Raw genomic sequence first — 27,941 nt, 5'->3', positions numbered from 1 at the left:
AAGATACATTACATTGTGAAAACATTAGCGGTATACAGTAGTTTAAAACTGAAAGTCTGCAACATCTTTTCTGATGACAGGCGTCTGAAAAAATGGAAGCAATTGTGATTCAAGTTTGTGAGTGATTTTCAAGTGGAATCCACATGGCATGTAAATTAACAATCATCTTTTCTTGTGGGTCAAATGTTTGGGGGTTTGGTTTACTGAATCATCACATTAGATGCTGGCAGTGAATAATAGGGCTAGATTATTTCCAACATGTGGCCTGGCTTACTAAAAGAAAAAAAAAAGTAAAAATTCTGTCATATTTTAAGACAGAGCTAAAGCTCTTGGGCCCCATTTGTTCCCAAAGTCACTCCGAGAACATTCTGCTGTGTTTTGCTGGAACAGAATCAGGACCTTTAGAATTGAAATGACGGGGTAATGACGAATGAATGTCAGGCTAAGAATGGGAATTGGTCCCCAGAGCTTTCCTTTCACCCCACCTCGTTCCTTCCTTCTTCAAGTTTCTCTTTTGCATCCTTTCAGACACATTTCATCCCAAGTTAAACCAATATGCTTTGCTGAGCAGATTAAAAATTAGGCAAGAATTCATAAAGTACAATAAAGTTCTGATGATCTCAAAAATCAGTTTTGCCTCTACATGTTAGAAAAGCACCATATCAATAACACTTGTCAATTATTTACAAAAATAATATCAAAGTTAGTAAGTCTTGCGGTTGCTGTTCAATAAACTAATCGGTGTGATTTTAAAAAGTCTTACTGTAGTTATGTTATACTTATGCTAGAGACCATTTTAACACAGGGGAGGCACCTGCTTATTTGCCATGTGGACATTGCACCAGGCAATTCACATTCTGTCCTTTTTGGGGTCACTGACATCTCTCCATTGCAGAGCACTGAACAATCGGGCCTGCCTACTGTTTAACCATCTGGATGCAGCGTATACAGCTAAATATTTACAGATGATGATACAAAACAGTTTACACTACACTGTTAAAAGAATATTTTAATAAATCTGAAAAGCATCGTAGGTAGTGCTTTTCTTGTAGAGATTGTGAGTGCTAAATTCCAGGGAAGTCTTCTGGGAAAACATTTTAAACCTCCTTTCTCTGTCTTTGTTTACAATATTCCATCTGTTCTGAATATAGAGTATAATGATTTTTTTAAGAACTTCGTCTTGACCCCTTTCTGTTACTCTATCCTGAATGTTTAAATATTTCCAACATCCTAAAAATGTACCAACTGAACCACTCTCATATTTTGTTTCTAATTACGGACTGATCAATGATGTGACAATAGAAGCTTTTAAAAGAATTTTTGAAACTTTAAATTAAATTCCACTTCAAAATTCTGCATCATACTGACATTTTTCATTGTATCAGATCACATGGATTAAAAAAAATAAACTGCTTTAGTAGGAAATCTGAGTTAGCTCCTTTTAAAATATAAGTGGTAAATAAATTTACTAGAAGTTATTAAGAGCTATGCTGAAGTGCTCATGGTAGAGATTAAGTGCTTTCACAATGAGACTTTCTTAATTCTCACTGCATTTCCTCTCATGTGAACAGCTCATAACATGTCATGTGTATCTTTGAGTGTTTTAATAATCACTGTTACACCACCTACATTGTTTTGTGCAAATATACATTTTGGGGGGATGCGTTTCATTTTGTTTAAGTGAGTTCTCATTAATCCTTTTTTCAAGATGAGCTGTATTTATTACTGGAACGGAAGTTGTCATATCCATGGTCATTAGCTTTGAACTTCAGGCAGGACTGCTTTTCCTCCAAGGATTGTTTTTCTTCAAATGACTGGCACCAGCAACATAAGCATGACTGTACAAAATAAAGTAACTCATTATATGTCAGCATTATTCACCCTAATACAACTCTTGTTACTTTCTGAGGTTCAGTATTTCATTGCATGATTAGGAGTTGGTAGAACCTTTCTTCCATGTCTTATTTTTCTCCTTGAAAAGATTTAATTGTATAGGTATTATATGATAGGATTTTTTCCACTAGAAAATAGATTTTTTTCCACTAAAAAAAATAGAGAAGAAAAATCTACATAATAAATAAGCCTTACCAACAGAAATCTTAACTCTTGGTGTTTACTCTTGATTACTTGATAAATGCTCTTAATATTTCAAAAGTACATCAGTCAAGATGCTTTTATACAAATAGAAATATTATCACATTATGACAGTGCATGTGTTTGTGTATCACATATTCAATTGTATTATACTATGAATGCATTATCTTTATCTCGTTTGAAAGTATCATAAACACCTTTTTGCAGCAATGAATTTAACGTTATTGTATACTCTTCCAGGTATACAGTTAAAATTATGCAGGACTTTCTAATATTGTTACCCAATAAAACTATTATGTGTACAAACATCTCAATTTTGTTCATCAAGATTTTCTCTTGGATCTTATAAAATCCAAATCTTATTTTATCCCATTTATTATATGAGAAACTATGCAAATAAGAAAATGGGAGCTCTACTAGTTTGGTTCTGAAAAATAAGGCAGTTGATTTCAACAAAATTTTCTGGCTTTAAAGACTCAGTTATTCTTTGCCTACTCTTTGTAACCAAAGTGATCCTATTTAAGATATTTCACAATGCAGTGTTTTCTCTTCACACAGGAAGTTTGTGTATTAGATTGCTGAAGCAGAGAATGCATGGAGAGGCACTATGATCCAAAGCAGGTGGATGGAAAATAATGAGGCAGGTCTCTACTATTTTTAAAAAAGGAGATAGAACTTAAAACAAATGTGTTTAACTTGCTATTTTTCAGACTCCAAGTGAAAAAGGGTCTAACTTATTCACAATACAAATTGTAGTTGGGTAGCCCAAAATCTACCAAAATGTAGGAATGATGGATTTATATTTGACTCTTATCATGTAGCAACTGTCATATCAGTGCCTGTAATTTTACTCTTTTTCTGAGCAATCCTCTTGCTCATGTAATTGGCTGCGGCAGTTGGGAGTGACTGATGGAGATTCATAGGCAGAAACTGATTAGTGATTCATAAGTGAAAGTCATATTTTAGAAAAGCACCCATTATTCAGTGCAAGAGGAGTCTAGAAAGCAAGTTGGTAGATATCTGTGGATAGAAATGTTTCTCGTTATGAAGGCGTTTGATGTTATGATACAGAAGGACTTGTATTGTGGAATATTGCCCTCTTACCTTAAAGCAGTTTTTGAATCTTTTGCTCACCAGATAGAGAGCAATTGGATTAATGCAGGAATTCACGGAGGCCATGTTGATGCCAATGTAGTCCAATACCAACAAGAAACTACAAAACAATAGACCCAAACATGTCTGTGCAAAGTGTTGCTATGGGCACACATTCATTGCAAATAAAAATTACCCATATCTAAGGGGAATCTCCCAGCGGCCTCTAGCTCATTCTTGGTCACTGTGATCTGAACTGCTTTCCGATTGCTTCCTCTGGTGCCCAAATCTGTCTTTGAAAATGAAATCCCATTACTGAAGAGGGCCAAAAAGAAGGGATTTACACAGAGCAAAGAAGACCCTAACTTGATCTTTCTATTTTGCCACTCACTTCTCCTTTACAATTCTGCCTCTGTGTTCCCAGGGTTCCCTTAGGTTTCCTGCACCCCTTCCTGTAAAGTAGGAGAGAAGGGGAAAATTTGGAGTCTGAATTTCTCTCCGTTACTGCTTTTCTGCTCATGAAAGGGATGGATGGAATCACTTCTGATGGCCCTGATTTACAGCATGATTTCCGGTGTGCCTTTCTTACCTCAGAAGCTCGCATCGGTTGGGGTCGTTCTCATCATACAGAGTGAGCTTTAAGATCCTGCTGAGGTGGAGGGGCAACCAGCAGAGGGCAAACACAAGCACCAGGCAAAACACGGTTTTGGCCACTTCCCGTCTCTGGGGGGCGTGGGGGGAAGCAAAAGGCAGTCAGACCTTGGAAAGATGCTCACTGGGTCACAGTGTCCTCTCATCCCTGACAGAATAGTTCATATTGTTTATGCAAACTCAATGGCATTTGTAAAATTTCAGAACACTCAGCTTGACATAGAAAAATGAATGAGAATGAGAACTAAAATGATTAAAAATTCATTGTTAGGGCATTATGATTCTCTCTAGATGCTCTTAGTGATGCAGAGTATCTCTAAACAGATAATGCAAAAGTATTCGTTATGAATTCAATGATGCTGGGGGCAAGAAAAAGGAAATGTGTTCTGGTACGTGCTGATTGTAATTTCTCATCTGCATAATTTGCATATCCAGCATTATAATCATAACCATAAGTTATCCAATAATTTTATTGTCTTACCTGCTTTAAGTGATCATTTAAAGCAATTTGCACGCCACTCTTCTTTCTTAACATTTCACAGGTCATCAGAGTATAAAAAAGGGCAGTGATGGCCAGTGGTAAGCAGAAATAGAAACTAAATAGCCACCAATCTTTAGCTGTTTTATAAAACTAGGAAGAAGAGAGAATATTTATGATTAATACTTTTTGTTTCAGAAAATATTGCATAGCAAACGTTGAAAAAAATTCATCCAGGAACAACATTCTTCTGAAGGAGAACCATTTAATAAAGACCATACAACATAAAATCTATGAACCACATGTACTGACAAATAAATGACTATACTAATTTAAATAAGCTTTTCATATAAACTTTTTTTATAATTGTGTTTTAAGCAACTGTGTAATCTTGAAATATTTGGTAATTCAATATTTTGTCTTTACACAAGCAACTTATCCTTAGGGTACTCTTTGTGTAAAATACCACATCTGAATATGTAAAAGCATCCTAGTGTTTATGAAAAACTTACATTTTTAGCAAATTTGCTTAATGGGAAAAACAGATATGAAATGGTCTATGCTAGCCATTTTGCTCACTAGCGCATAAGCCTACCAAATATTTCAACAAAAAAGGCCTTTTTGTTTATTCTATATCTGCTCTTGTGTATGTCTAAAATTATTGCTCTTGATAAAACCACAATTAGAGAAAAATCTATGTGACAAGTGAGTTCCACTCCCACCCCTCTTAACTAGTAAGAAATAATGGAACTGCAATTTTTCTGGCTTTCATGTTAATGTCCTTCCTCACTGCTTCTTATCATGATAGATACAGTTCATGAAGTTTCTTGAATTTTCTTATAAGTGAATGAGAAAGGAATTCTTGGTGATATGTAGCCCAGCCCAGCACCTGTTTGCACTAACTTCTCTGGAGCTTTTTACTTTGGGGTCTGTCTTATCAGACCAGTATTACATTCTTTCCCCTTTTCCTGGTCAAACATTCTGTAATAAATGTCTTAATTGCAATGGAAGCTTTCTCTTTAGCAAAAGACAGAAAGGGAGAGTAAGCTTGCCTTTCAGAATCCACATATATTCGGGGGCTTTCCAAACATTTGCTCATGCTTTTTTTTTTTTTTTTTAGTGCCTGCTAGGTTATCTTCTGAAGAATATGGTAGCAGTTAGGCCTTTTGTTTCTCTTGACTGAAAAGCTATACATTCACACCAATTCTATGATGTGGCTGAAATTGGTTTATTTGTGTCCCTGAGATGCAGGGAGCTGGTTCCTGGGGGAAGTAGTAACTTCACTTCCTGCAGCTTGAATCATCAGTCACACCTTTATCTCATGGTCCTGGGATCTGTCTCCTCAGGACACCCATAAATCAGTAGCTTCTTCAGAAGTCAGGCAAAGAGGGACATAGCTGCATTTTTATGAGAATGAGCAGAAAGGGCAGAAAGGGTAAAATTTACCTGCATGAAGGCGCTTTTCTGAGTGGGCTGAAGCATGCAGATTCTCAGATAGTTTCCTTTGTAGTCAAGTGTAATCAACTTAAAGCCTATGGCTTCAGGGACAGCCAGAATCACAGAAACCACCCAAATTAAAACAATTTCTACTGCTGTCCACTTGGGAACTCCAATCCCTTTAATTCGACTCCAAGAAGCAACAGCTCGATACCTAAAGATGAAAACAACGTTTTACAAGCTAAAAAAGCTTTATTTTATTGAATTACATATTTTATTTTCTAAATTCGAAGCAATCAGTCATATACTATTGAGGATATATCTGGATGAGGCATGAGCTCTTACCTGTCAATGCTTAGAGCACACAGGCTAAGCACGGTGATGCCCACCGAGGCCTTCTGTATGAAAGGCACCAGCTTACACATCTCAGCTCCAAATGGCCAGTCTTCTACAAGCAGCTGCATTGAGGAGACATGAAGCTCTGTTAACACCCTCTGAACTGTATCATATAATGTAGAATAATTAACATGCCATATAAGAGAACAAATCCAAACTCTTATCCTTTCCCTGATGTCATACTCTTTGAAAAGAACCAGCAATATGAAACCAGAAGTGTGTAAGGATACAATGAAATTGCCAATTTAGAATGTTTGTCATACCTATAGAATAACCTGGAGTCAGGACCTTCTTAGAAGAGCCAACCCAAAGCATTTTAAAAATTTCTTTTAAAAAAAATGAAACCTGCAGACTTTCATTGAATCTCAAATGCCCATGCCATGGCTAAGTCACAACAGAGAGCAATTCAAACTAGATGATAAATAGTTCTTAGCCAAGGAGACCAGACTATATTATTCCATGAAAAATAGCAGGTGTATCGATGCACTCGTTCTTTCTGATAGTCAGCTTCCTCAACTCGGAATAATCACACTGATTCTTGGACAGATGAGGCACATTCCTGCTCTGAGGTGTTTGCTTTCAGACCAGTCTTTCTTTGTTCTGGGAGGCTATTCCTCAGAGATGCACTTGGCTCTTGGCTAACTCCTTTACCTCCTTTAAGTCTTCCTCAAATTTCACCTTTCCCATGTATTCCACTCTGATCACAGCCCTTTTCCTCACCCTTACCCTGCTCCATTTTTTTTTCTTTACTCCCAGTACTTAACAATGCTTATTGCACATGTTAAAATACTGGCTTGTTGACTTATTTGCTGTTTGTCATCTGGGCCCCTAGAATATAAGAAATAATATGAATTCTGGAACTGCCTAGAACAGTGCCTTACCTATAACAGATGCTTGAGAATTACTCAAAGCTCTCTCTATATATAACCCCTTGCTTACAATTAGCAAAGAGATTGCTTGCCATTATATACAGGTGTTTCTTATGAAGGCTTTTAGTATGATCGTATATGTTTTTATTAATTGATCTGATTGGCAAAAGGAAGCACACAGAAAAAGATACAAGGAGAGAGATCCCCCATCTGTTGTGTCACTCCTTAAATGCCTGAGACAGCTGGGACTGGGCCACAGCAAAGTCAGAAGTCAACAACTCAATGTGGATTTGCCACATGGGTGGAGGACTCTAGAATTTGAGCCATCCCTCCTGTGACCCAGGGTGTGTGTTAGCAGAAAGCTGGAGCTGGGCCTCAAATCCAGGCACTCCTTTACAGGATGTGGGATCCTCAAGTGGCTTCTTGACTCTTATGCCAAACACCTGCTCTAGGTATTTCTCTTTTTTTAATGGCAACCCACACAACCATCTATTATTGAATGCAGCTAAATATTTTCTTTTCTAGGACAATTGGGTGTGTCCCACATTGGTAAACAAATCACTTTAGGTAGACATCTGGATTGAATGTTCATGAGGTTTCAAAAATAAAGAAAAAGTATTTCAAATCTACGTTTTTAACACATGCTTTAAAAAATAGTCTTCTAAAAGTGAAAACTATTTGGAAACCCAATTGAGTCTTTCTGCCCTTTCCCTTGTAACGAAGAGTCTACTGAATCTGTCAGAATGGGTTGATTGTTCTATAACTAGAATGGCACCAAAAGCTTAAAATGTGTGTTTCATTATGAATGTGGCTTGGGGTTTCAAAACCGAGCCAATTCCATTTTTAAATTAGACATTAAAAATTACACATGCATATGTGACAAATTTTACCAGTAATATTGCATACACATGTAAGGCAGGGTCCGAAAAACTTCCACCAGGCCTGCTTGTATCACTCAGAATGGAGGGTATCAGGCACGGAAGAGCCACTGGGGTCAGAATATCCTGTGGAGTTGTGAGGTCGAGTCAACATCACACACTTGGTTGCTAACAGACCCCCAAGTGCAAAATTCCAATTCTCCCTTCCAAATCTGATTTTTTCACTATGAAATCTCATAATTTATGTTTTCTTTCTTAATTTATTTTTACTGGAAAGGCAGATATACAGAGAGGAGAAGAGACAGAGACGAAGATCTTTCATCCGATCGTTCACGCCCCAAGTGTGGCCGCAATAGCCGAGTTGAGCCAGCCCAAAACCAGCAGCCAGGAGCTTCTTCTGGGTCTCCCATGTGGGTGCAGGATTCCAAGGCTTTTGGCCAGTCTCCATTGCTTTCCCAGGCCACAAGCAGGGATCTGGATGAGAAGCAGGGCTGCCAGTATTAGAACAGGTGCCCATATGGGATCCTGGCATGTTCAAGGCGAGGACTTTAGCTGCTAGGCTACTGTGCCAGGTCGCAAATCTCAACATTTATAAAACTTCTGAGCTAATTATTATTTTTAGAGAAGACTGTCAGATAATATATTATCAAAATGTATGGGTGGGACAGACTGGCTTCCTTCTTGTGATTTCGGGTTAATCAACGGACTCATAGCTCTGTTCATTCATTTATGTAACAGGTACCTATTGAGCACTGACTACAGCGCCCTGAAAGTAAAGCAAATATAAATGAACAACACAAGCTTCCTGCTACCATGGAGCTTTCAGTCTAGTGAAAGAGGTTGACAAAGAAAAGACAAATAATCAATAGACTATAATGCACAGATTGTCTTCTTACGGGGTTACTTGAAAAAAATTCATAGAAAAATGTAATCAAAAAGTAAGCTTATTGGGGTAAAATATTTTGAAATCCATTTGTAGTTTTTTTTTCACAGTATATATTTTCTGTGAATTTTTTTCACAGTCCCTTAAGGATGTAATGAGAAGAATGCAGATGCTTCCTTAATAGATTTCTCAAGAAGATCACCTAGAAAAGACATGTGAGCAGGAACTTTTGAAGTAAGAGTGAGACGCATGAAGAATCTTCTAGGCAGGGGAAAGAGAATGCAGAGTGTGAAGCCTGAGCAAGGCTGGTGGGGAGCTTGGAGTAACAACAAAGAGGTTAAAAAAGCTGGGGTGCGGTAATCCAGGCTAAACACATGGTGATAAAGTTAAAGAGAGGAGGAGCATTTGAATTTTTTTGAGGGAATCCATCACGAGGTTTTGAACAGGGAAATGGTATGATTCTGTTTGTATATTTGAAAGGCTGAACTATAAAGACACAGGGAAGAGATATTTTCTATCTACTGGTTTATTCACCTAAATGCCTAGAAGAGCCAGGAACCCACAATTCAGCTTGGGTGTGCCACATGGGTGACCCAAATACTCCAGACATCACCTACTGCACTACATGGCGTGCTTTTAGCAGGAAGCTGGATTGGAAGCAGACATGACGCTTGAACCCAGACATTTCAACATGGGTCGTATGTGTTCTAAGCAATGGCTTCACCTTTGTGCCGCACGGTCCCCCCCATAGCTGTGTTTTGAAAAGGTCACTCTGGAGGCTTAGTACAGAATAGCGTAGGATGCAGGAGCCAAGAAAGGAAGCAGTGGTGAGAATAGTGATGGCCTGGGCCTGGGATGTCTCAGCATTTAGGCAAATGGGTTAGAGACTATATGTTTTATTTTTATATTTGATTTTTTAGAAAGTTAGCAGATTCAGTACAGTTCATAGATACAGTTCTGCGAATACAGTGTTAAGTAGCCAGCAGGACTTGCTAAGACACGTGTAAATGTATTAGCTTGCAAGGTCAGTTTCCTTTACACCCACACATTTTTGATGCTCTTCCTTTCAAAAAGAGAAAGGTAATTTCCCTTGCCATTGATCTTTTATAGACTCAGTGTTCTGTTTCTAGGGATGAAAAAGCAAATGAATGTGACCATAGGGATGTGAGAGGCCTGGGACTATCTCCTTGAAGGTGTCACAGATTCCTCTTGGTTCTCCCCTCCCTCTAGGAGGGTGAGCCAGCATGTCAGGAGCACACTCAGTGCCCTCTTGGAAAAGCCTGCACAGAGCAGAGAACAGAGGCCTTACGTACATCACTGGCTCTGATTTCCCAATAATATAAATGGGAGGCTCTTCTGGGCCTCATCAAATCTTCAGGTGACTACAGGAGCATCCAATGTATTGAGTGCATCCTCACGAGCCACCCTGAGTCAGGCTAGCTAGCTAAGTCATTTCTGAATTCCTGACGCACAGTGTGAGATGATGAAGGTTTATGCTTTTATTCTTCTAAATTCCAGCATATATTTTTTAACTCCTCATTATATAACTAATCCGCTTGTTCTTGGTCACTCAAGTAATGGATTCACATTGAACACAGACAGAGCCAATGCTTATTACAACTATGACACTGCCTTACAATTTCAAAGAAATTTATGTTACAAAAAAGAATCCTTAGGATTGTATCAAATATTAGGTTTTTTTGGAACCCATAGCTATGTTTCAAATAATAGTTAAATATCAGGATATCTAGCAAAACCATCTTTTCCTTGTAGTATAAGAATTGACTTCATGTCAGTGTTATGGTTATGGGGCACCCAAGTCTGTGAGTGTGTTTCTGAGGAATTAGCACGTAGATTTACAGACTCAATAAAGAACATTGTCCTTCCCAGATAGGGACATCATCTACACTGTGGAGGGTCTGAACAGAAAAAAAAAAAAAGTGGGAAGGAACAATGTGCTTCTTTGGTTTCCTGTGTTGTCTGGGACAACTCATCCTATTTCCTCTGGCCTCCATGACTGGCTCTTCTGATTCATACCTCTTTGGACCTGGATTGAGTTATACCACTCCCTGGCTTTCCTAGATTTCCAGCTTGCAGATGGTGGATGTGGGACTTCTCAATGTATCCATCCTTCCATCCATTTTTATATATCCTGTTGGTGGTTTTTCTCCAGAGAAACTTAAATCTAAGCATTTTATTCATAAAATGCCCAAACATTTGGATATTTTCAAATATCTTATTCTATCTAAGATCACTTCCAAATCCATTAAAAATTGGAATTATTAGGTACACTCATTAGAAGAGTCAAGATGAATGAATACTTGGGCCTCTTAGGGGAAAGCAGACTTGCCAATGAAAATGAGCTCTGCACTAAGTCCAGGCTCTGTTTTGTGGTTACTATTATTTTTGGCTCGGCCTAGAAATTGGATTATTGCTCTTCATACCACTGGGAGGCCTGCAGGCCAACCTCTGACCCAAGCTATCAGAGTGTACAGGGAAACACAAACTGAAAATTGTAACAGCGTTCTTTAAGTTCAACACAGATAGAAACCTAATCGTAACTGAGAGATTACAACTTTCTAATCTATCCTTTGGAAAGGAAAAGGACTGGGAAAAAAAGAGCCTCAACTTTCATCAGCTTTCAGCAGTGCGCACTCAATGCATGCCTGGATGCTGTAGTGCTGAGAAGGCACCGAAGGCGAAGGAAGCACGTGCCCTCTGGTCGCATGACTGGATGGTAAAAAGGCTGACTTTGCTAGGCCTCTAAATACCCTTCATCTAAAACAGCTCGGGCTCTGCCTCATCTAATCAGAAGGCTCTGTGGAGAGTCAGCAAAGCCTGATGTTCCACGATGGAAACCATGCCACTACTGATGTCCATCTCTGCCATCTCAATGGCTTTTGGCAGGACAATGTTTGCTTCCTGGAACTTATTCCAACTGTAAATGTAACAATTTCTTGTTTAATGCAAAAAGATGCCCTGAGCATGAAAATGCTGTGTTTTATAAAACAAACAAAACAGATTACTCTCAATTGAGATATTATCTTTAAAATTTAGTGAGACAAAACCTTCAGGGATTTTTATGATCCCCAGAAATCAATTTTTCACCATTTATTTTCAAGAAGAACAGCATTCAACATCTATTATTCAAAATCTAACCTTGCATTTTTCCTTTCTGCCAAGAAAACTTACTTTATTGAAAGAGGAAGCATTAGTGATGTTATTTCTAATTTTCTATTTTTAGTTTCTTCTTGGGACTTAATTAAATATACATGTTTTAAACAGTAGATCTATTTATTTATTTGAAAGAATTAATGAACAAGAGACAGAAAAGAAAATCTTGCATTGGCCGCTTCATTCCCCAAATGGTCACAATGGCCAGAGGTGGGTTGATTACAAGCCAGGAACCAGGAGCTTTCTCACTAGGTCTTCTGCATGGGGAACAGGAGCCCAAGACTTGGGCCATCTCCTGGTCTCCCAGGTGCATTAGTAGGGTGCTGGATCAGAAATGGTACAGATGGAGCCCAATTTCTTGCCCCTATGATATGTAGCATGCTGGGCAGCACTTTTTCCTGCCACCAGCCCCTAAATGATAAATCATAACAGCAAGGTCCAAATACATATGACAAAGCAAACATGTATTAGAAAATCAGTTTTTGGAGGTGTCATTTTTGTGCATCAGGTTAAACTGCTGCCTGTGATGCTAGCATCCCATATGGGTGCTGGCTGTTCTTCTTCCAATCCTGCATCCTGCTAAGGCATCTGGGAAAACAGCAGAAGATTAACCCAAGTAGACCCAAGCAGAAGATTGACCCAAGAAGATTGACCCTGCCCACCAAGAGGAGAGCCAGATGACACTCCTATCTCTGGCCTTCAGCTTGCTTGGTCCAGCCCAGGCTGTGGCAGTCATTTGGAGAGTGAAACAACAGATGAGAGATCTCTATCTCCTCTTCTCTCTTTGCAAATCTGTATTTTAAATAAAACAAAGAAATCTTAAAACTCCCATTTTCTGATTGCAAGTGTTGTTAGGGTTCAATATTGATACTATACTGTTTCTATGTAAAATTAAATTTTTAGGTCCTGTTTAAAATTAAGGTGGAATATGCATTGCATAACTTTTATAAATATGAGCCAGTTGGCAAACACTTCATAGGTGACAGTGGTTTTCACATCATGCTGTCTTATCTAATGCCATAGCCTTTGTTAGTGTTTGGTCCTACTGACACTGAAGAATTGGTTTGAAAAAATGAGTGCCTGTGTTTGTGTTAACCCCTTCTCCCCTAAGGCTTATCCTGTTTCCCAAGCACATTTTTTGAATGATAAACCAAACAAATAAATAAAAACTAGATCAGAAAAAGATGCGACCTTATTTGTTATAGTTTCTAAAGGATGGCAACAATTTTATTATCACTCATGTTAGTTGAGAAAGAATAAAATGCAAAAATCTACAAATATACCTTTTTAATCTTATATTACAAAATATTTTATAAAGTATTATTCAAACATTAAAAATGATGAATAGTATGAATAAAAAGAAATATCTTTCATTTAAGGATATTTTGAAAATACGAAATCTCTCCAAATGAGGAATTTACCATTTTTTTTTTCTTTTTACCTAAAAATCACTTTATATGGAAAAAAATACCTTGTATGTACTTACTCCTATGAATGCCAAAAGGAATCCTGTTGTACAACATCAGAAAATGCCAAAATTAATCATCTTGCACTAGTAAGTGTTCATTTGCTTTATCAGCTGTACATACCATTTCCTTTTTCTTCTTAATAATATATACTGAGTTTTAATGTTATTTGATTAAAAAAATTCTGTTGTAATGCCTACCACAGTGCCTGGGACACAGTAAATCATTAATGCTTATTGGTTCACAATGAATGAGTGAATAAACAAATGAATATAATTTTGAGGCATATAGTCTCTGATGAAACTTCCATTGTGAGATTCTCATATTCTAATGTATACACTCTAGAGAAGTGAGCTGACTATGGGTTTGTGTATTTTCTGGTACAATCAACCGAGTCTTCTTGACATTCATAGCCAGGAAGACAAGGATTGAGCTATATTCTTGTTGGGAGTTCTGTCCTTCTAAACAGGCTGGAATTGGTACTAAAAACTCTCTCACCCTCTCTCTCAAACTTGTCCAGGAAATGACTGATAAAAAACAGAACCTGCAGTTTCTCACTATCTTATGAGAGTCTATGGGGAATTTCAGTTATGGGCAAGATGGTAAATCCAGTGGAGGTGGATGCAGTGAGCAGGGTTGCTGTAAGAGATGATTGTTTGAGAGGGCAGATGAGCAACATTTTGGGAAAAGGACAGTCTGTTCCACCTCATGCTGAAATGTGAGCATTGCTTTCAGATGACTGCCACTAAACAAATGTTTTTATAGTAGGATTGAAAACAGGGAAATACTGGTGTGGCTGCATTTTGTGACTTGGGAAAGGATGTATTCTGTTTTTATCTTACCTTCCTGTAGCAGATAAGAGTGTTTCTGGATTTCAGCTAGCACTTACTACAATACAGCATCCTCGGTCAAGGGTTTCCATATCAGAATTTTCTTTTTAAAATTCATTTATAGAAAGGAAATTCAATGTAATCTGCTAGCCATATGTGTATAATTTTTTTTTGATCTGGTGTACACTGTGTGTATACTAAGTACCCATGTTCTCAGGGATAAATAGAAATTATAAGTTCCACACTGCAGCTACTCAAATGCTCTTAAATACTTAAAGATTGGGCAATGTGGGTAAGAAATAACACTGGCTCACCTCCTGGGATACCATTTAAATGAATCGTAGTGTGTGTGGTGCCCCCTGGAGTTGTGCAAGACAAAGGCACTGTCCCTGGAAGTAATGCTTCATGAAGTCACACAGAACACTGAGCGTTTCCCTGCTTTGGAAAGACGTTTCTGATCCACTGAAATACAACAATGGCTCTCTAATGATGAATTGAAGTCGTTGAAACCAAATTTTTAAGAGAAACAAATGCATAGATCACAGTTTTTAAGAACTATTTCTTAATAGAAACTGAAGTTCTTCTCCAATAAGCATATTTGCCCCATGAATACAACAATAAAATTCATTTTTGTGTCTATAACAGGCTAATAAAGAAATAGATTGTTGCTCTCTTATCTGAACTTAAAGATACATCCACCACTTGTGCTTCAAAACTTTCAAAAACACATTACATATTCTGGAAAGATCAAATATCACTATCAAGAGAAGCACCATTTACAAAGAAGGCTATTGCTAGGTTCACAACTCTGAGCTGGATCTGCCAAGAATACCTGGTATCTAAAACAGCTGAAGAATTTGACAGCTTCCCAGCTCAGAGCAAGTCTCTCAAGATGACTGACTGCACTGAAGCACACTCAGTAATCTCATGTCATACAAATACTAATCCAGTGTATGAAATACTGAAATACAGGTGATAAGCTACTGTGAGAGATGCCTGATATGTACTTTGAAAATGCTGAATGGGAGGATGGTTTTCTCTTTTTTGTAAAGGATAATGGAAGTGAGGGGGGAAGTAGAGAGGGAACTCTGGTCAGAAGCCATGAGAAGGAACATAAGTTGAGCAGAAAGGCAGGAAAAGTGTTTGAGAAATGCTTCAGCCAGTTGTGCTGAGACATGTCTCATCAAGTGTAATTCTCTTTGGTCACTCCTGTCTCTGATTTCTATGATCACATTTGGGATGTTTCTTTTTATATTTACACCAAGGAATCTAAAGGGCAAGAGACATAACTCTAAAATCAAAGTGTTTTGGAAGTCTAAAATTAAAGAAATTGTTGGCTAGTTGCACCCATCCAGCATTCTTAGTTACCCCCAAATATAACCAACCTCTTCTCAACTCTGCAAAGTTCTCAAAGAGAATGTTTCATGTCATAAATTACATTTTGAATCTTATTTCAGTTCAAGCTTTATCTGTCAACACCCTTTAAAACATTTAATCATTTATTAGCATTTGGCATGTTTCTCTAAAAATAATCAACTATAGCATATTAGCCACACAGAGATGACCTTATATGGTTGCCTTTGTGAAATGAAGAACATGGCTCCCTGGCCTTGAGGCAATGGGGTCTTGGCTGTGTTATCCTCTTGCACAACTATGGAAATATCTTCAGTCTTAAACAACTGACTTTACGTGAGCAAAGGAAAAAAAAATACAAAGCCTGTGATAGATAAGGCTTACCATTACCTTGCCAGTTTTAGAGCTCTGGATTTATGGAGTGACCCAGAGGCTGACTTAAAGCAAATACAAGATGTTCCACAGTCATTCATTCATCCCCCAAAGCCCAGCTGTTGCCAACCATTTTGCCAGGGGACTCTATAGCAGGCATATGAAGCGGTGACCTGGGAATATAAAGTCTTGATTTGCTGGGTCATCTAAATTCTGCTGCTAGCCTATTAGGTTATTACCAGTATTCTTCTAGAGAAGGAAGCAAGCTCCACTTACTGTTTTTCATTTTGGACACTTGAGGAAATATGAGTAGAAAAAGCTAACTGCATTTTCACTTTATTCATTACATTGCTATCCTCAAGCTTTTGGTGTTGACTATTCCAGGCAATTTTACTGGATGAGTGGTAAGGTATGCGTTTTGTTAGTTGATTTCAAATATGACAGAGCTAGTACTTTTATTCTTTGTTAATACTCTTTTAAAGAATAATATTTTAAAAGTACTAACTTAGTTTTACTTAACATTCTTTGCATTAAATTCATCATTATAGTTCCTCATTTTTGACTCAAAATGTTTCTGCTGTTAAAATATCTTTAAATATTACTGAAATATCTCAGCTATTTTGCCAGTAGCAAGAGTAAATAATATTAAAACTATGAAGAAGTTAGAAACTCCTCCCAATGATACATTTACTTCTTATGTTGATATCTAGGCATAGATTTCAATTTACTGATTTGAAAAGTTGTATCAAATGTTAAATTTGATAGAGTTCCATCAACTTTTTCTAAGACTAAAGCTGATTATACACAGATGTGCCAAGTGTATGAGTAGGGAGGACAGTGGAAAAGGTGAACTTGTTCAGATAGCTCTGACTGTGTCTGAAGCAGAACATGTCTGATTACCTGCCAAGTCACTTCATTCAAAGCTCATTCGTGACTTCAGTGAGGCAAACCCACATTTTGACATGCCAGCCTTATAATGTTAGAGGGACTCCATCACATTATGTCATTTTAGTGATCCACAGTTTTTCCTTTCAGAACTGTGAAAGTTCAGCAGCACACATTCAGTAATCTTATGCTACACAGACACCTAATCCTGTATAAAGAATTCTGAAACAGGGATGTAATATGCAACTGTGAAAAGATGTCTGATGAATAATTTGAAAACAATGAATGGGAGTGAAGATGAGCATGTACAGAGGATGTTTGCCTCCTTTTTGGAAAGGAGAATGAAACTGAAGAGCGAAGTAGAGAGGGGACTCGGGTCAGAGGGCCTGGCAGGAGCATTACGTCCGATATCAACCTATAAGCTCTTCATAACAAACAATGTGGAAGTACTCCAACGGAGGTCAGCCCAATCTCTTTGGGCCTCTGCCTTCACTAAACATCTGATTACATATGAATCATCATGGCACAAGTTAATATGATATTGATATCTTAACAGTTTATAGACACATTATTTTTAGTGTGTTCACTTATGAATAAATCATGAAGGAAGCTATAGTTCAGAATTCACCGTATTAACTCAGTTATCAATCATGTAAATATTGCACAAAAAGTCAAATTGTTTAATAAAAATCCAAGAAAGTTCATCCTTTTCTCAAGAATTTTTTACTTTTCCCCAACCTGCAGTCAAGTCTTGCTAAATATAACAACCAGCAAATCCAACCAAACCAAATCCACCAGCCAATTAACCAATCACAGTATCAACACCTTCATGGCATCCATACATAAATGCTGCTCTTTTGCTACGGACACAAGTTTGACATCTGTGCTACTAAATGTAGTAGTCATATATCAGGCTTTCATCTACAACAGAAATCTACTTTACCCATTTACTTTAGTATTAGGAAAGACATAAAAAGAAATTTGAGAATAATGAGCAATTCCCCACAACATTGGATATTTAAATACTGGCTTTTGGTTCTGGTGTGTATATATTGAACATGTAAATACTGGCCCTGATGACTGAAAAGTTTATGGAGAACCTCAGCTATATAGAGAGAGGGATTTAAAAATAATGATTAACACTAAGTAGGCAACAATGACTTTGGCAATATATATCAAAGTCATAATGCATATATTCTGTGATTTAGTAATTCCAGTTCTAGAATTTTACCCTTGAGAAGTAGCCACACATATGTTCAAGTCCATATGTAGTCATGATTGTATTGACCTGAGTTGAAAAATAACAGTTAGAACTTAAAGTATTGTTTTAATGTATGCACACATTCTAATATTATTTTTATTCCTTATTGCATGTCAGGTCTTATGACACATACCTACATACTTAAGTATCTATGCATTCTTATGACACTAAAAATAGTGTGTTTAGTCATATACATACACATATACAAGCTTTTAAATATACATTTTGAATGATTAAATTTCTCATTTTTCATTAGGGACTGAGTCACGTAGCACATACTAGAGCTGATGAAAACAGCTTATTATTTATAGCATCTAAAAAGAGTATTTGAAACCACTAAACAGGTCACCTTGCTAAGCACTCAGATCCCTCCATGAGGAATATAAATACTATCCCTGGCTCCAACACAGGAGTTCTGGAAAGTGAACTGACTCAGTGTGAATGTGTCTAGGGACCTGGCTCCTGGAGTGGGTTCCCAAGTTCTGCTAGTTTCTCATGGCAATCCTCTGTGCCCCACTCATCCCACAGCCACATCAAGGATGGTGGCTTTCAGCAAGAGCTGTGATCATCTATGGGTTGTCAAGTTTATTGAAGTTTGTCCTTTTGAACTCCAGATTAATGTGCTAGACTCATATTGCTCTTTGTGTGCTTCTGGGCGTCTAGTGTACCAATGGAGGTGTTGAAAGACTTCAAGAACCCTCATATATGGTGTATATTAGAATCCCAATGACAGTGTCATCCAGCAAAGCTAGAAACCAATAGAGATTCAAGTCTGTTACTTTTGGATCCTTGTTAGGAAGTATTTCTCTGAAATTCTAAGCATGTATTTTAAATACTTACTTTAAGTGTTGCAACTGTGGCTTTTAACTAACTCTGTACAAGGCAGTTTGGTAAACAAAGCCTTTAGAATGGCATCCACTGATACTCTTAGTATTACACACTACAGACCATCTGAAGTGGTTTTTAAGAGACAGAGATCTTTAAATAACCCAAATTAAATTTTGAAGAACATTCACCCAGCATCCTCATGTGTGGTAGTGTGTTGTGTAACACCAGCAATGCACTTCAGTGTGTTCCTGTAACATTCCGGAGCGGAGGTACAGTCTCTGAGTGTACTTGGTGCAGTGGCATTGGGGGCACCAGAGGTTGCAGCACCAGCTGACTGGGGTGCAAGCCCGGTTTCATCACTCTCTAACAGTGTGATGTCCAAACTTTTTGAAAAGTCATTCTAAATGCTTTGTTTACCAAACTACCTTGTACTGAGTTAGTTAAAAGGCACAGTGGCAACACTTAAAGTATTTAAAATACATGCTTAGAATTTCAGAGCTTGCCTCTGATTTCACTGTATTCAAAACAGAGATAGCAATATCTTCACCACAGCATTCTTGCAGTGATTTAATAAATTAAACTAAGCCCCTAGAGCATAATAGAGGGTATCGTAATCATATTATTCCTCAATTTAAACAAAAGGGCACAATGTAAGATTTAATGTTTGCATGCTTAACATTAAACCCGAATTTTCTGTGATAGATTTGTTCATGGCCCAAAGCTGATGATTAGATGGGTATATTTGTAATGACTCATTTGTTTATTCCAGAAGTAACAACACAGCTTTTAAAGACTGGTTGGCTTTGGAGAAAATTAGGTAACAGCCAAAAGAAATAAGAATTTGAAATGAAAGGAAACCTGTGTCACCTTTCCAGTGATCAGATACTTTCTGGTTTATTAAAAAAATGCATGTGACCAGGCAGAGAATAAAATGGTCCTAAAAGTGCTGATTTACATCTAGTCTGGAGGCAAAACATGGAAAGAAAAATGACTTCAACCCCTCTTGTTCGCAGCATGTCAGCTGCTGTCTGATTTCAACAATTTTCTGTTTGTGATCCACATGTAAGGTGTTCTGGGATCTCCTTAGAACACAGACACACAACTCTTGTAAATCTAGTTAAACTAGATTACAGTCTTACTTTTGCCAGGGACCTTTTTTTATTATTCTTAATTTCTTATAACACTTTGTATTCCAACATTTCTCAATTCAATTTGGATAAATTGCCTTGAAATTCTCTGCCAAGTTAGATTAGTCTGACTTAACCTATGGGACTCTATCAGAAATAGATGGGTCACTTCTGACATCAATGGAGATGCGATGGTTCTTAAGGGACTTGATGGTCAGCCCCTGCTTCTCCAACAAAACCCTTAGAGTTCACAGGAGTGACTGCCATCCAGGATTGCGGGAGTTTTTCAAGTTAGCCCCCCATTTCTGGGAGTGTTTCCCTCTAGGGCCTAGATCCTAATCCGAATCTCTTCTCTAAGCCTCAGAAATGTCTGGAATTCCTTCCAAATGTGGCTATTGAGGTTGCAATTTCCAGAGGTTCAGGAAGGGGAATTGACATATATGCTTCATGGTATCTGCTCCTGTCACAGAAAAATCAAAGTATCCTCTAAGACGTCGGCCCATTCTCTGTCCCATTTTGACCCCTTGTACCCAGGCCAGGGCAAATATAAAAAGTGCATTCTCATTTCCTTGTGTTTTGTCTTTTTATGTGTAACTTTCTACTGCTGCTGCTGCTGAGGGAGCAGCAGAGTTTTAAATATACAACTTCCATATTTTTTCTTAAACACTGGAAACCTCCCCTTACTCCCCTGTTAATTGGAAAACTAACAGGCTTACTGTGAAGTTGTGGAAACTGAGGCCAACTGGGCTGGGAAGTGTCCAGAATGTCGCAGCAGTCTGTCATCAAGTAGTGTGGGTGTTTATGTTCTGCTTGGTTCTTTGTGCCTGTTTTCCAGGGCGTCCCTGATAACTACAGAATAATGTGAACTTCTAGAGTCATTAAACTTTGAGTTTTCCCTGATTCTTTCCCTAAATAATCAGTGGGATGGAGTCAGGTAGTTTGTACTTTAGCATCTGGCACATTTGGGTCTGACCTCCAGATTTCTTTGTCACTCTATAATTCTGAGTTTCTTGTTGGTCATCTATGAAATGGAGGTAATATGTACTTGTGGGTGGTTGGAAAGAGCAAAAGAAATAAGATGTCTAATGTGGTGGTTCATGCACCATAGACATTTAGTGATAAATAACTGCAATCACTTACGTTAGGTAAAATGTGTTTGTTGTGCTCATCAGCCATCCCACCACCCACCCCGATTCTGACCTGTGGTAATTTGTTCTTAAAAATCTATGCCAGACCCTACTTTCAGGATCCTCCAAGACAGCACTTGCAAAAGACAGTGTTCACATGAATCACCTAGACAAGATGCAGATTCTGATCTAGTTGCCTCAGCGAACCCTCAAGCGCTGTCCAGACTGCCAGTCCAAGGGCCACACCTGAGCAGACAGAATGTAACCAGGTGGCTGAATTTGGGGATTATATCCTCAGGGTTCCTTTTCCTCTAACTTTGCAGTGCATCATTATTAGCTAGAGGGCTTGTTAAACTAGAAATGACTGGGCTCTGTATCACAGTTTCTGACTGAGTAGGTCTGGGGGGAAGAGGAGCCAGAATAATCCTCATTTCTAGAAAGTTTCCAAGTGATATTATAGCTGTTCCTCTGCGGACTACTCCAGTCTTGGGCTTAGTAAAGGCCTGCTGAAGACCGGAAGGGAATTTGGTCCCAATGATAAGTGATGGCTATAGCAGGTGGATCTTCCTGAGGAAGCTCCTTCTGAAAGCTCTATCCCACATCCCCTAAGGCTGCCATGATAGTAGCATAGCAGGTGCCATTTACCTTGTAGACATTGATGGGGATGTCAATGATGATGTGCAGCAGGTCTCCCAGAGCCAGGCTGGCGATCAAGATATTGGGGCCATTGCGCATGCACTTGTTCTTGTAGATGATTCTCAGAAGTGTGGAGTTCCCGATGATGCCCAGAACGAACACTAGGCAGGACACCACAGTGTTGATGTATTTGAAAGTTTCCTTAATCTCGATGGATGCATGGCATGGGGGAGGGGTGCGCGGTGGGACTCTCTCTGGCCTCCGTTCTTTGGGTATTTCAGCAGGTGCAGAGGACTGCTGCAGGCTGGCGTTGGAATCCCTTGGCTGGGAAGTCTTAGGGAGTGGCGTCAGGATCTCGCTGGCCCCCAGTAGCTGTGGAGTGGGGGTAGCAAGCGAGATTCCTCTTTCCTCCGCCCAGACCTCGGCCACCCCGCAGGCAAAAAACAGCGCCACCAGGACGCGCCCGCCCAAGCTTGGCGGAGGCCGCATGCTGCTTCCTGCTCTGGTAGGCGCCCCGCAGTTTTTTTGTTTTGTTTTGTTTTTGTTTTTGTTTTTCAGAGCCTGCAGACCTGTCGGGAAATCAAGACAGAACACTTTGGTCAGCTCCCCCAACCACGCCTCTGCAAACGCTAGCACAAGGAGCTACTGTGCGCCAACTCTAGTAAAAGCAAATCTTCCAAGTTGACGCACCACTGGGGAACTTTGGCGCGCCTGGCCCGCACTTTCCCATTCAATCTCCTCTGGATCCTGTCTCCCAGTATTTTACTTCCCTAATGTTCCAGCAAAGGGTAAATCTAAAGGAGTGGGGCATTTTGTATCTATGAGGGAAGAACCTGTGTCCAGCTCAGAGCCCTTCAGGGTGTGCTGGGAACGAGACAAGTGTTTTAGCTAACGGAGCTCCTCCGTGGGCATTAAGGAATCAAGGCACCTAGCGGCTGAGGTCACGTGCAAACCTCTGTGTTTTGCCCTGTGTAGGGGGCGGGGGAATCCCCTGTAGCCAGGTTCTGAACTCCAAGTCTCCTCCCTAGGGTTAAAGCTGCTCCTGGCTGGTTGGCTGAGCATAGGTTCTGCGAGCGCGCCCAAAACCGCCTGGGAAGCATCGGAAAAGCTCAAACACTTGTCATGTGTCCATTTGGGGTGAGAGGACATTAGCGTTTAAACGGGAACATCTGTCCCACTCCTAGAATCTGCATACTCTCCTTTACCCCCTACGCTCAATTTAGTTTGCTGGATCGGCAAAGTCCTCAACAACTAAGTCAATCCCAGGCCCCAGGATAAGATTCAATCACTGCGATTAACACAATACCCACCCTACCCAGCCAGAATGTTTACCTCGTGGATGATAGGCGACAGGCAGAGGACGACAAGTGGAGACCTTCCCGCGGAGCAGAGCTGCAGCTCGTTCCGCAGCCAGTTCCAGCCTAAGCAAGAGAGCCGGAGAGAGAAGAGCAGAGCACGCCTCCTCCAGCTGCGGGCGGGTCTGGCTCTGACGAAAGTCGGAGGGAATGCCAGAAAGCAAACCCTCCACGGCTTGCTCAAGATCTCTGCTGTCCCCAGACAAGTACTTTTATTCATTCGTCCCTTCCCCATCAATCACCGCCAGACTCCTCCCGCGCCTTCCGACCGACCGCACTGCAACCTTTCCCCTTGGGGACGCCTGGACAGCATCAGCAACCCAGAGGCTGTCCCGTGGCCCCTGGGCGGGTCCCTAGAGGCTGTTTATTTGTGGTGGTTTCTAAAGTTCTTCCAAAGAAGAGCTGAAATCAAGGCCGGAGTCATCACACGCCCCACGGTGCTCTTGGGGCTCCGTGATTAGAATCAAGCTCTGTGTTAACGTCAGGGGACTTTGAATGCTGCCTGCTGTTCACTCTGACTTGTATTGCAGATAAATGATCCACTGTGATAATTATGAACTGGTTGGCTTGGGGGCGCTGCTGTTGGCTTTGTTTTTGCTTTGCCCTGAAACGTGGGAGAAGAGCGGGATCTTTTCTGCTCAGGCATCTCCCAAGCCCTTTAGAGGACTGAAAAGTTCTGCCCAATCCTATAGCTCAGCTATTGTCCCCTCTTCCTGCTGTATCCTGCAGTGCTACTGTGAGAACATCTCTGGGCTTGTATACCATACCCATTAGGGACATATCTCTACTTGTATGGCACAGATGATAGTGACTGATAGTTTTGCTCAAAATTCAGACTGTGAAATGCACCGGTTTTTCCTCTTTTGTCTTGCAGTCAGGGAGTCCCCCACTTGAGCTGTGTAATTGCAGACCCAGAATGACCCGCGCTGCCCAGAGAACAGGTGCCTGAATCTTGCTTTCACAGCTGGTTAATGGCATATGCAGGACAAGAGTCTTGCAGTGTTGGATGATAAGTAGTACTTTCCTGGAAAAAAAAAGTTTGGAAAGTCAATGTCTAAGTATTTAAAAAGATTAACTTTAAATGTGAAAAATGGTTAGTAAGAACATAGTAGAGAAGTAAGGATAAAGGAATGAGAAATAGGTCTAAGGTTGAGAGTACTGGTTTCAAAGCTGGCTGTTTTGTTCATAGTCCTTATTCTCCCCGTCCAATAAAATCAACATTCAATTGCTTCAAAGCTGAGCCAGACAAGAAAAGGTCATGTTAAACAAGGGTGAGGTTGCTGTGTGACAGTGTGGCTTGGGTGGTTCCACCAGAGGCAGTCTGCCCTGCTTTCATGTGCCTTCTTACCTTCCTGCATTGGCCTCAGATGGGAAAACCTTTTCTCTCACTCTATACCCCTCTCATCTCCAGCATCAACTCCATCCACAGTCCCTCTCCTGAGTACAGAATATCTGAATCATCATTGATGTCTTTCTTTCCCCTGTCTCACAACTCTTTCTGGCTGTCAGCCACAACTCAATCCTGGACCACCTCATTCTTGATTTTATGTAAATTAATTTCTGTTTTAGGATAGGGCTTGAACTGCATGTATATTTTGTTCCATCAAAACACCTGCCATAAGTTGGATTGAAGAAAAGTTTTTAATCAATAATTATATTTTAAATTATTTCATCATATTGTGGCTACTCTACTGCCAAGGACAAAGCCCAATACTTTTAAAGTAAGCATTCTTCATTTAGAATGTAAAATACAATTCTGGCTACCCATGATAGGGTCTACTACCTATTTAAGGCACCTAATTTTCAGGGTAGCTCATTTACTATCACTGTAGTCCTTGACCTCATTATTATTTCTCATGATTCCATAGGTAATGAAACTAAGTTTCAGGAATTCACTCAAGAATGTGGCTAGTTGTTGGGCCTGGATACGGAACTAGAATTTGCTTTTTGTTTTCATATTTTTTGCTTTTTAAAAAGATTTCTTTATTTATTTGAAAATCAGAGTTATTGAGAAGCAGGGAAGAACAGAGATCTTCCATCTGCTGGTTCACTCCCCAGATGGCTGCAACAGCCAGGGCTGCACCATTATTGCAGCTGGGCTAGGCCGAAGCCAGGCATCAGGAACTTAGTAGGTCTCTCATTTGGGTAGCCAGAGTCCAGGTACTTGAACCATCTTGTTCTGCATTTTCTAGGGCAATTAGCAGGTTGCTAGTTGGAAAATGGAGCAGTTGGACATGAACCAGCACCCACACCATATGTCCTTGTTGCAGATACAGGCTTTATTCAGTATGCTACAATGCAAGTTCTTTTTTTGTTGCTGTTGTTTAAAGATTTATTTATTTGAAAGACAGAAAGACAGAGAAAGGGAAGGAAAGAGAGGAAAAGGGAAAGATCAATGTGTGATTTGCTGCTGGACTTTCCAGAGGGCTACAACAACCAGATCTGGGCCAGGTGAAAGCCAGGAGCCAGAGACTCTACCATGATGTACGTGCATACAGGGGTCGCAGCACTTTCTGCTGCCTCACAAATCCCACTCACGTGGAATTAGACCAGAATAACAGCACGGGAACAGAACCAGTACTCTGAAACATCAGCATCACAGGTGGCATCTTAAACGTGCCATGCTACAGTACTGGCCCTGGTACTAAGACGTGAGTTTATGTCTATTCGGTTACATGAACTTTACTTTTAATTGACCGAACTTAATACAGTCTAGATGAATTATTTTTTTACTTCAAAAGAGTAATGCTTTAGACTTCAGTAACATTTAATTGTGGCTTAAATGTTGTACCTTAAACATAAAGGTAATCATTTAACATCACCATGTGATCTTTCTAAGTGCCCATTATCAATCACCGAAACTGGTTTCTATCTCAGTTTCCCTTTTTGTAAATGAGGAGAAATGATTAGAATTAGAATACCTCTGTGCTCTATTGCATCAGTCTGTCTCAGAAACTGAAAACTTCAGCGTGGCCTCAAGCGTTGCAGTGAGGAACATGGGAACAGATCTTTGGATCCATTTACCTATTTATTTATTTTAGTCATATCTTAGAAAAATACTGCCACCAATTCAGGTTTTTTCTCTGTGTCACCAAATGCCTTATTGATAAACTTCATAAACTAACAAGCAGCTAAGTAGCTTATAAATATGACTTGCACACAAGGGTAATTCAAAAGTTCATGGAAAAAAGAAAACTTAAAAAATAGCTCATCTTGGTGCAAAATAATTTGGGATCCCTTTATGATATCTGTTTTCCTATGAACTTTTTAAAGTACTCACATATATCAAGTCACACATATGAAGTAACCAAATAAAAACTTTGGGTCTTGAACTAATTTTGCATTTATGAAGAGATTTTTTTTTCTGGATAAATGTGAAATCTTTCAAAAAGCTGCTTTTCTGAAGATACTTTTACAAAGTGTAGTTCTAAGAAATCTATCAAAATTCCAGATTGGCTAAGATTACCTCTGATAGCCTGAAAGGCAGTGAGAGGCAATGTCCCAGTATCCCCTTTAAATGCTGTAGCTGGAAGGTCCTAAAGACAGGATTGCATGCACTTCAGAATGCATTCCTCAAAGAGGTTTATCATAGGGAGCCTGCCCAAAGCAAATCTTCTCCCCTGGTAAGAGAACAAAGAAAAGCCCTTTTAGCCACAAAAAAATCCCAATGCTTTCATGTAATCCTCTTGATATGAATGCACCCTTTGAAAACTACCTTGAACTCTAAATCATGAATGCTGAGGGACAAGGTGTGTGAAAAATGCAGAAAGAGTTGGTTCAATGCTTCTCCACAACTTCCCCTAGGATTAGATCCAATGATCAAATAGTGGTTGAAGTAGGAATATAAAAAAGATTTAAAGTAACTACACAAATCAATAGCACTCAGGTATGAACCTTTCTATTCGTTGCGTTTTCTCTAATGGTAAGTGACTTTAGCTATTTGTTCTTATGGTTAAGAATTTTTAAAACTTAAGATAAAATGCACATAATACTGAATGGACAGGGCTGATGCATATAGTTTGAAATGTTTGGACAAATGTCCATACTTTTGTGACCCATAAACCTAAAAGGCTTTTTGGAAAGGCATGTAGTCTCCTAAGATAGCACAATTTGAACATTTTACAATTGGACACTACTTCCTCGGGAAATTTTTTGTTGCAGTATTTCTACTTTCTCAACTTTCAGAATATTTGTATTTAACTTCTAGAAATGATGTATGATGCAAGAATTAGAGATGTGCTTAAAAACTGAGAATCTATTAGTTGAAATTTTAGTTATGATTTCTTGGTTATCCATGGTCCATGCCCCTAAAACAATGAATGGCTGAGAGTTCTTGTTTGATTATGAAAAATAAGAGAAACAGGATGGCCATATTTCCTTTTTGCTCTTTGAGAGAAGCAATATAGCTTGGCTATTTCAGGCTGTGATCTACTTTAATTAAAAGATAATGATTGCTCCTCTGTTTAGACTTAAGCAGTTATTAATTAATATTCTTGTATATTTTACACCTTATATGTAAGATTTCTGTATAATTTGTAAACTAGTGTCCATTTCTTGTATTTTTAACACCAATTTCAGAGACAGAAAACCAAACCTCATCTACAAATTCTATAAAGAGTTTCTCAAAGATCTTTAACATAATTTGTAAAACATATTAGATATTCCAGTCTAAGCAGTTGGTCAAACCTGTGATTTCCTGATTTGTCAATAGAAATGATGGTTATATAAATTATTCTCAGGTCATCTACT

General features: G+C 39.1%; 1 protein-coding gene across 1 annotated transcript; it reads right to left on the bottom strand.

Annotated features, from left to right (window-relative positions):
• Positions 1-270: 270 nt before the first annotated feature.
• Positions 271-22,326, bottom strand: EDNRB (endothelin receptor type B). The gene is made up of 7 exons (XM_040991029.1): positions 21,847-22,326; positions 6,098-6,210; positions 5,762-5,966; positions 4,319-4,468; positions 3,776-3,909; positions 3,199-3,307; positions 271-273 (listed from the first exon to the last, which is right to left on the bottom strand). The coding sequence occupies exons 1-7, from the start codon at positions 22,324-22,326 to the stop codon at positions 271-273; spliced, it is 1,194 nt and encodes a 397-aa protein (XP_040846963.1).
• Positions 22,327-27,941: the final 5,615 nt, after the last annotated feature.

Source organism: Ochotona curzoniae, unplaced genomic scaffold (assembly GCF_017591425.1).
Source record: "Ochotona curzoniae isolate NIBS_2020 unplaced genomic scaffold, NIBS_Ocur_1.0 contig_64, whole genome shotgun sequence".
NCBI lineage: Eukaryota > Metazoa > Chordata > Mammalia > Lagomorpha > Ochotonidae > Ochotona > Ochotona curzoniae.
The sequence above is the reverse complement of the archived record's forward strand: the minus strand, read 5'-3'. Positions and strand labels throughout refer to the sequence as shown.

Excerpts from the sequence above, each read along its gene's own strand:
- EDNRB (XM_040991029.1), bottom strand. The coding sequence starts at position 22,326 with ATGCGGCCTCCGCCAAGCTTGGGCGGGCGCGTCCTGGTGGCGCTGTTT. Across the intron at positions 4,469-5,761 it reads AGAAAAGCGCCTTCATGCAG|TTTTATAAAACAGCTAAAGA; the intron begins GTAAATTTTACC and ends TCTTCTTCCTAG. Across the intron at positions 3,308-3,775 it reads AACCGATGCGAGCTTCTGAG|TTTCTTGTTGGTATTGGACT; the intron begins GTAAGAAAGGCA and ends ATTGTTTTGTAG.